The 10,884-nt window shown below is 38.7% G+C and overlaps 1 protein-coding gene across 1 annotated transcript; it reads left to right on the top strand.

The window, feature by feature from the left end:
* Positions 1-9,601: 9,601 nt before the first annotated feature.
* LOC122577424 lies at positions 9,602-10,417 on the top strand. The gene has a single exon (XM_043748721.1). It carries the CDS (start codon positions 9,602-9,604, stop codon positions 10,415-10,417), a length of 816 nt encoding a protein of 271 aa, XP_043604656.1.
* The last annotated feature ends 467 nt before the right edge of the window (positions 10,418-10,884 follow it).

Raw genomic sequence — 10,884 nt, 5'->3', positions numbered from 1 at the left:
ATGCAGCAGATACCAACAATAAAAATTACAACCAAAGGAGAAATGCACTATATAAGCAGGTCGGTAGATTTACCAGGCCTAAAGCAACAACAGCAAAGTAACGACAACCAAAACGATATGGCTATAGAAGAAACGGAAGAGCAGTGGAGACAGGAGGAGTGCAACCACGATAACGAAAGATATTATCAGGACGAAAACTTGAAGCTAGCAAAGACAAAAAACGTAAAACGACAATAGGCACAAGTGCCGCAGGAAACCTAGATACAGAAAAGCAGCGATGGCTTCAAGAATTACCATTAAGAAACTCCTTCAGCTCACTAACGGAAGAAATAGAAGCTGACCCGACAAGTAAAGCCACAACGCATTCAAGTTACATTACAAAATCGCCACCAATATTTGTGGAGGCCCAAATAATAGACCCGCTTATTGAACTACTAAACAATATAGTCGGGAAGGATAATTACACAATAAAACAAACAAGATTAGAATAAGTAAAAATCCAAACAAACACCCCAGAAAATTATAGGAAAGTGATAAAAGCATTAAAGGAAAAAATGCTGTATACCACACGTATCAGCTCAAAACGGAAAGGAGCTACAAAATAGTTATAAGAGGTTTGCACCCAAAAAATAACACAAAAAAGTTAAGTGATGAACTAGCAAAAATTGGCCATCAAACAAGAGCAATAAACAATATAACAAGATACGATACGAAGCAACCATTACCATTATTCTTAATGGAACTTGAACCCAGAACCAATAACGAGGAAAGTTATGAAATCAAAAAAATACTAAACACAATAGTAACAGTGGAACCACCACGCTACAAAAAAGATATACCACAATGCATGCGGTGCCAACAATACGGCCACACAAAAAATTATTGTAACAGAAGCCCGGCGTGTGTTAAATGTGCAAAAAACCACTTAACAATACACTGCCCATACTCAGAAAAATAGAAGAAGTTAGATGCTATAACTGTAACGGAAAACACCCATCCAGCTATAAAGGATGTGAAATCAGGAAACAATTACAACGTAAACTGTTTCCACCACTTCGCAATAGATCATTCAATAACTACCAACCACAACAAAGTATAACGGATAGTGATACAACATTGATAGCAAGACATGAACCACACACTATAAACGGAAGCATCAATCCCCAAGGTAACCGAAGCTATGCGCAAGTAACCCAAAACATTAGCCAAGCAACGCTCACAAACAATCAGAATAAAAGCAACAACAACGAAGACGTTACAGAAATCAAAGAAATGCTCAAACAATCCATTAAAAGTACGGAGATGTTAGGAAAAATGGTAAGTGAGCTAAACACAATACTAAGGCAACAAGTACAACAAACAACAGTCATATTACAATTACTCACAAACTTGCTAAATAAAAAATAGAGATGAACATGTTGACAATAGCAGCCTGGAACTCCAATGGCTTGCAACAGCGAGTCCACGAAACTAAAACATTTTTGTATAAAAATAATATTGATATACTACTTGTCTCAGAAACACATTTCACTATAAAAAGTTACATAAAAATACCGTACTACACCATCTACGACACCAAACACCCCTTAGGTAAAGCACATGGAGGAACTGCAGTAATAATAAAAAATGACATCAAGCATCACCTACATAGTCAAACAAATCAAGATCACTTACAAGCAACCACTGTCACGATACAAACCAATGACAATTACTTTCAGATATCAGCAGTATATGCACCACCGAGACACAAACTGACGCTTAAAAAATGGGAAGAGTACTTCCAATCCCTAGGCGACAAATATATCGCAGCAGGAGACTATAATGCAAAGCACACGTTATGGGGTTCGAGAATTAACACACCGAGAGGCAGAATACTAGTAAAATATATTAGAAACAGCAACCTCAACGTACTACCTACAGGAAGACCAACGTACTGGCCGACAGACCTCAATAAAACACCTGACCTGTTGGATTTTGCAGTGACAAAAAGACTAAACGTAAACAAATTAAAAATAACAACCAGCCTTGAGCTTAACTCCGACCATACACCAATTATATTAGAATATATAAGCAAACCACTACTTTATAACAAGTCAGAGTCACTTTGCAATAAAACCGCCAATTGGCAAACTTTTAAAGAGCTAAAACAAAATCAACTGCAATATCCCGTTGAAAGCACCTGAATACATTGAGCAGGCAGTAGCAACTCTGACAAAAATAATACAGGAAGCAGCGTGGGCAACCACCACCTATGAATCAAATAGCAGGCAATCAAAAATTATTCCACAGGATATCCTAGATAAAATCAGGGAAAAAAGAAAAGCGAAATCAAAATGGCAAAAACAGAGAACACGAGAAAACAAGAAAAACTTAAATAAACTTACAAAGGAATTAAAGAATAAAATAAGGGAACTTCGTAATAACGAATTCTCAAAATTCATCGAATCACTATCCGCGCATGAGAATACCACTACTCCCTATGGAAAGTCACTAACAAAGTTAAGAAAACAATAAAATCAATCCCAGCAATCAGAAAAATGGACAAAACGTGGGCCAGAAGCAACGAAGAGCAGGCAGAAGAATTTTCGAAGCACCTACAAAATACATTTTCATCGTATGTAATTAATAACAGCATTCCCAGATGGCAAACAAACGAAGAAGTGGAAAATGCCAGCAACACAACTGACAAACGCTGCATCATACTCAGCACAACTGCGCAAGAAGTTACAAAAATAATCCAGACAACAAAGACAAGTAAAGCACCAGGATTTGACTTGATCAATAGAAAAATCTTAAAAAATCTTCCCCCAAAGGCAATAAGACTAACAACGATAATATTCAACGCAATTCTAACAATACAGTCCTTTGCTGCAATATGGAAAATAGCACAGATCGTAATGTTACCCAAACCAAACAAAAACCCACATTTAACTGCATCCTCCAGGCCAATATCACTACTATCTGTGTTTTCCAAATTACTAGAAAAAATAATATATAACCGCCTAAAACCAACAATAGAAAAAGAAAAACTAATACCGGACCATCAATGTGGATTCAGAAACAAACACTCCATAATAGAACAAATACACAGGCTCATTAATGAAATAATACTAGCATTAGAAAACAAACAATACTGTACAGCCCTCTTTACGGACATCGAGAAAGCATTTGACAAAATAATCCACGAAAGCCTGCTACAAACAATCAGAAAACAATTCCCGGAGCAAATATACCAATTAATAAAATCCTACTTAAGCGGCAGAACCTTCGTAATAAAGATCAAGGACACATACTCTGAAGTTAAAGACATCAAGGCAGGGGTTCCGCAAGGAAGCGTCCTAGGACCAATACTATACACATTATACACGGCCAACATACCAACAACTACCAATAGCAAAATACTGACATTCGCGGACGACACAGCTGCACTAGTCAGGCATACTAACCCAGAAACAGCAGTCACATTACTACAAGAACACATCACAAAAATAGAAAAGTGGCCGGAAGTTAAACAAATAAAAGCAAACCCCAACAAATGCAATCATATTACATTCACATTGCGAAAACAGACGCCACCAAACATCCTACTGAACGGCACGCACATAATACAAACAAAACAAGTCAAATACCTAGGACTCCACATAGATGCACAACTCACATGGAAACAACATATTAAATCAATAATAGACAAAATACGGACAACAAGGAGACAAATGCATTGGCTAACAAGTCCAAAATCCAAACTAAGCATAGAAAATAAATTAAAAATATACAAAACGATTATAAAGCCAATCTGGACGTACGGAATAGCATTATGGGGGACAGCAGCAATGAGCCATATAAACAAAATAGAGACATTACAAGCTAAAATTCTTAGAACAATAGTAAACGCCCCATGATAATTAGAAATAAGAACGTTCGGAAGGACCTAGGAATACCAACGGTCAAGGAGGAGATTAGCAGATGCGCGGAAAAGTACAGAAAACGAACAGCGACACACCCGAACCGGCTGGCTGCGGAAACGATCAACACAACAAGCATAGAAAGAAGACTGAAAAGAAAACACCCAGCAGATCTCACAAAGGATATAACATAACAAACACGAAGATGGTACCCCGCTGGGGGTAGCCACTCATATGATAATCAAACAGCTAAAAATTCTACCTAAAATTGGACAAATTGTGAATGTAAATTATTAAATAAAAAGAAATATTTTCACGCTGTGTACTGATGTACGTCTCACAAGTATGCTTTTCGACTAAATGAAGGATCTGAGATATCTGCCATGAGATCCATCGGAATACTCTAGCTGGAAAGCTTATCGCTTTCTCCATTTCAGAACTAAATAATCTTTTCTTTACAATGAATCGAAGGCGATAAACAATGGATCTAAGGCGATAAACAATGAATTCCCGCTTGTCGCTCTATTTACGTTCTGCGTACCGGCGGTCGGATTTGGGCCCCGCAGGAAACTTAGCCGAATCACGCTGAGCGACGAACGTTAAAACTCGACTCTCTCGCTTCGCTATTAAAACTCGGATGTTTCTTTGATCCGATTCGTTTCTTTTGTCGCCTCTCAATATCGCCACTACGCACGCGTTCGTTTGGCGTCCGCGACCGTTACCACGTACGTGTCACGTAAAATAAAAAGGAAATTTAAGAAAAAAAAAGAAACTATTTTTTTCTTGTTTGCAATACACTTCCGAGCTCTAGGCGTGACTGTTCAAAACTGACTTGGATGATTTTTAGGGGGAGTATTTAAATTCTTTTATTCGTGGGAGTGGGAAAAGTCTTCGATCATATATCTCTGAGAACGGATAGAGTGACACGAACTGACCTGTTTTTACGACCAGGTTTTCAGGTCAGAAATAAGAAGAAAAATAAACAATATCATATATAAGCACCGCTCTACGGCTTAGATCTAATTCATAAATGCAACACCAAAAAAAAAATGTAACCTCGACACACAAATATTGTATGGCTACGTCGTACCGTCACGTATCGATACTTTTGCCTAAAACATCCCTCAACAACAATTCACCGTTTATTGTGAATATCATACACATGTATTACCTATTATCTGGCCAATAAACAGTATTTAAAAAAAAAAAAAAAAAAAAAAAAGGATAGAGTGACCGGATATTATCCCGATGGTCACTCATGCTAAAGCGCTTGGAATTTCGCTATCATTATCACTTCGTTTAGTCGGATTTCGTCTGTAATATTCCGTCTGTGACATACGCTATCTTCCAAATATTCGGCGGAAGGACCGTAGGAATATCGATGGCTCATTAGGCGTATCGGCCTTACGCTTCGGTGATATACTTTGTATCGACGGAACCGTCGGAAAGTTTCGTGTCGAGTGCCGCTACAGTGTCGATTTCGATCATTTTTAGATATATTGTAGAAATCGATATTTTGAACAACATTTTCCTATACATATAAGAGCTGAGTTCGCTCAGTTACTGAAATATTCGCGAAAAACTGCCGGTACCATTACAATAAACTATTAAAGTATATAAAAGGCTGTAGTTGTTGGTCTGTGCCAACGTATGCGTCAGTGACATTTAACTTCCGTCGGTCATTTATTGTCTGTTTCTAAACGATGGTCGGGTGATCTAAAAGCCCGTGTATATACAACGTATACATGCTAAGCTACAGAAAATGTCTGTTATAATTTATAATTCAAATAAAATTCAAATTCACCAATGTATTAGGTTTGGGTTTGAGTTAGAATTTTCAATCCGGTCACTGTAGTAGGACCAGCTGTGTTTCATTTAAAGCGAGTTTAGCCCTTATATGTATAGTAAAAAGTTGTTCAAAACATTGAGTTTTACAACATACCCAAATGTAATCGAAAGCGAAGTCTAGTCAGCTTTTTTACAGTTTCACCAGTCCATTCCTTTTGCCTACAATTTAATAAAAAGATTTAAAAATGTTTTTAACTGGGCAACAACTTTCATACTTTAGTTCATCATCTACATACTGCATAATAATTATGTTATAAACTACAGATGCTTATACCAAACTGTGCTCACAAATACCATATAAATTATTCTCCTTTGTAGATTATTCTATATTCTTTTTCTGCATTAACATTTGGACGTTTTTAATAAAAAAAATTAATCTACATATATTTGTAACCTATACATAACCGTGTGTGTATGTGTGTGTTATGTAGAAGTTTAATAGGATGTATCCCTTACAGAAATGTGAGAGCTAAGTAAGTAAAATTTTTTACACTTGAATTAGATTCTAATTTCATTACACGATACATATATTTAAAAAGATATGATTGTACCCTAGAAACCTCAAGCAAGACGTATTGTATATTGTCTATTGCTCTTCTACAGTTTAACGAGATCAAAAGATTGTGTTCAACCGAATAGCTATTTTCATTAGAATTTTTACCAATGGAAAATTATTTAAAAAGTCTGTATAATTCTTTGGTTTGTATCCAAGAATATGTGACAAAGTTGAACAGTAGAAAATTATGAAAAAAAAATTGATATTACATATGGAAAGAGACGGTGCCCTAGTGAACGTTTCTATTGGTTTCTATTACAGCTCGTTCGAAAGCAGCGTTCACACAATTCCGTATCTTTGCTGAAAATCCAACTCCGTGCGAATAGTTACTTTCTTTGTTTGTTCGTCTATTCTGCTATTTGCAGCCAGAAAAAAATCGATGTTAACATTTATTTTTCATTATATTTTGATATTACCGCCATAGAAAAAGAGTATCAACATAGAGTATTGGCCACATCGTTTATTGTAAAACATAGATATCGATTGGGATAGATATCGATCTTAACAGATTCTCATGTCTGAATTAAGAAGAGTTAAAATAAAATTTTTTAATTATTTTCACATGTCAGGATCTACTTTTAATAATCTGTTAAAGTTAGAAAGTTAGAGTGGGAAGAGATATAATAAAACAGACTGTAACGAATATAATATAACAAAACGTGAGCTTAAACATTAGTCTCAAAGACAAATTGCTTTTTTTATGTTTAATGTAAGTAAGTCATTTTTATTAAATGTTATAATTAATACTAATTTCAAAATAACAGTAAGACTAATTTTTTAATTACTATTGTTATATATAACCACCAATTTTTACAATTACATCGGACTACGTTAAATATTAAATACTAATTTTTAAAATAAAATACTAAATACTAATAATTTTACAGACTAATATTTAAAATAAACCTAACCCAAACTTTGAAACTGGGAACGAACTAGATTTCATCAAGTTATTATATACACTCAATTAGGTAGCTCGATATAAATCTATAACTGAATGATCGGCTGTTTGACTTAAGACAGATTCAGTTGGAGTCCAGTCCGCCGAAGTACTGTCACTGAACGGAAACGCGCGCCGGAAATACGTACAATGTGCGTAGTTGCTGTATATACGTTTCCCTATGTCTTAAATAACAATAATTCTTGTAAAAACCGTATATGAAATACCGTTTCACTGTCGATAGATTTAATAGATTTTTTAGGATGAAACAGTATACGATCGTTTGGATGTTTGAAATATATTGCGTGAAACGTTTTGATGCTATTTGAACAACGAGTAACTTTAAGAACTGATTAATCCAATATGTCAATAAAATCAACAGAAAATGTTCCGTCGATAACGAAAAAATATATTACTGACTACAAATAGCATTTATATATGCATCATTTGGATGCCGGATATATGGGGTGCTGGACTCAAGAGTCGCCGCGTGGTCGCCGCCTATATACGGCGCTCGTACCCACAGGTCATCTCGTGGATGCCGCCTAGAAGCGGCACTCGAAGCGAAAGGTTTAATGGTGTTGAGGTGTATAGGTCGTCCGTGATAGGTGCGGCTGCCTAGTGTAGAGGTCGGCTGAGATAGGTTCGGCGACCGGTGTAGATGTCGCTGCTGAGTTACTGCTGTTTTTCTTCTCATTTAAGGATCGTGTATCCTCATAAATTCTTACAGGATTATTGTCTAGATTTACATTGAAGATTTTCATAATTTCTCTAATAGACATTAATTCACTCACCGCTTCCGATAGAGCTACATACTCTGCATACGTCGAGGCTTTTGTCACACATCTTTGTTTTTTAGACTTCCAACCAATTACATTTCCATACAATTTAATTACATATCCAGAAGTAGATTTCCTATCTAAATGATCTCCTGCCCAATCAGCGTCCACATAACAATTTATCGTTTCACACTCTTCATTTCTTTTATAATGTAATCTTAAATCTCTAGTCCGGTACAAATATTTTAATATTCGCAAAGCATATTTAAAATGTGTCTCGCTACAACAATCTTAAACTCTACTTAGATAATTCACATTATAACTTATATCGGGTCTGGTATTTATACTAATATACAGCAATGCACCAATTAAATTCTTGTATCCAATGTCCTCTTTATTTATCTCAGCTCTTTCAATTTTTAAATTGATCTCCATAGGTGTACAGTACAATTTGCTGTCTTGTAATTTATATTTGTTTGCTAATGATTCAATGTATTTCGTTTGGCTTAATCTCATTTCATTTTTGATATAATCATACTCTATATGTATTCCAAGATATTCTTTTACTTCACCTAAACCTTTCATTTTAAATTTATCAGTTAATAACTTCTTTACACTTTGTATCCTTTTTTTGTTTTTACTACAGATTAACAAATCGTCTACATATATTAGCAAATAAACAGCATTTTCTCCCTCTCCATGAGTATATAGGCACAACTCTATGTTATTTTTCTTAAAACCTAATCTCGTCACATACCTATCAAAACACTCATACTAGTCCCTCGGACTTTCTTTTAACCCATAAAGCGCTTTCGATAATTTACCAACTCTATTCGTTCCGTCTGCATATCCCTTTCGTTGATTTACATATACCTCCGGGCTTACTTCACCATTTAAAAAAGCAGTTTCTACATCCATTTGCTCAATAATTAATCCATTTTGACAACAATATGATAGCAATATCTTAAAGGTCTGATTACTCGCTACTAGAAAATATATGTCATCGACTACGTTTCTTTGTTGAAATCCTCTTACCATTAATCTAGCCTTATACCTGTCATCTGATTTTCTCATGTAAATCCGGTTTACATCTGTGGCGGCACCCGCCACGGAATTTTCCGCTGGCTCTGCGACGCCAGGCGTTAGGCCATCAAGAGCGCAGCATCGGCGTGCCTGTTGTGTGTCATCGACATCCCCATGGTTTACCTCAGCCAAATTCTCGGAAGGGCAAGCACGTGGCATTTGTCGCGGCACTTCTAACGAGCGCGTGCGAGTGGGGATGCCGATGGGCACCGAAAAGAAAGAGTCCGTCCGCCTCGGATGGGGCATTCGATCTTACGCGACGAGACGAAAGACAACTCGGGCCGAACCGACGACGAAAGCGACGACTGTTATCTTACGATCTGTGTAACGACGCTCGTCGCGAGCATTACTTTATAACGAACAATAAACTGAACATTAACATCAAACATCTTACGTGTACGTTCATTATCCTCACATACGCAGTTCACCTCAAACTGGTGACCCCGACGTGAGTTGAATTTAAGAGGTGACTGAGTTAGTGATAGTGATAGTGATGTGCGCGATGGCAAACACCGGCGAAATCGCGAACGGCACGCAACGGGCCCATCAAACAATCCACATGCTCCCGCTGCAGACCTCGGAGGTCGCGGCGTGGTTTACGCTGTTGGAGATGCAATTCGAAGACCTGGATCTCACCGATGATAAGCGGAAGTTTCTGACCCTCGCCAGGTGCCTCGGTGGCCAGTACCTATCGCAGATCGCGGACGTGAATAGGAGAACACCGGAGGCTGAACGGTACGAGAAATTAAAGGGCGAAATCATCCGAGAGCTGGCCGACACCGCCGACTCGAGGTCACGTAAGTTGCTGATTTCCGAAGAAATTGGCGACAGGAAGCCATCCCAATTCTACCAGCACCTTAGGAGACTAGCTAACCCCTCGTTGCCGGACGATTTCCTCCTCACGCTCTGGAGAGAGCGACTTCCGGACTACCTCGACAGCCCCCTGGACGCAGCGGACGGTACCGACATAGAGAAGTTGATGCGGCTGGCTGACCGGACCTACGAAAGGCACGTATTGAAAAGCCGGAAGGTTGCTGTTATCGAGAAGGAAAGAACATCGGATAGACGGCGAAGCGACAGTCCAGAAACGTCGGACGACAGGTTTTCTCGATTAGAGGCCCAAATCGAGGCATTGCGCCTCGACTGCCGCCGCCACCAAGGTCCAAACACGAGAGGGCACAGACCGCGCCCGGGGGAAATTCCGCGGGACTCTGGACTTTGCTACTACCACGCGAAGTTCCGTGCACACGCGAAGAAGTGTCGCCCACCGTGCACCTGGAATCAAGGAAACGAGACCGGCCGTCCGTGAATGCGGCGAGCGACGACGGTCTAATATCCCGCCGCATATTCGTGAGGGACAGGAGCTCGAAAATCTCTTTCCTAGTGGACACCGGTGCTGACGTATGTGTATTTCCGCACAACAGAATACGCGGACCCGTGAACAAAGATACGTACGAGTTGTTCGCGGCTAACGGGTCCTGCATTCCGACCTACGGCACCACGTTAGTGTCCCTCGACCTGGCATTGCGTCGAGAAATGAAATGGCGTTTCATTATAGCGGACGTCGACACACCCACCATCGGCGTGGACTTCCTCAGTCATTACGAACTGTGGGTGGACGTAAGGAATAAACGCCTCATAGACTCTACCTCGAACCGGTCGACGAGAGGATACAGGGCCACGACACAGGTAGCGTCGATTAAAACAGTCATCGGAGAGTCGACCTATCACCGTCTCCTGGCCGAATTTCCAGACCTGACTCGCCCACCGGCCTTC

This window comes from Bombus pyrosoma, unplaced genomic scaffold (genome assembly GCF_014825855.1).
Source record: "Bombus pyrosoma isolate SC7728 unplaced genomic scaffold, ASM1482585v1 HiC_scaffold_4707, whole genome shotgun sequence".
In the NCBI taxonomy this organism is placed as follows: Eukaryota; Metazoa; Arthropoda; class Insecta; order Hymenoptera; family Apidae; genus Bombus; species Bombus pyrosoma.
Note: the sequence above shows the minus strand (reverse complement) of the source record. Positions and strands in the feature narration are given on the sequence as shown.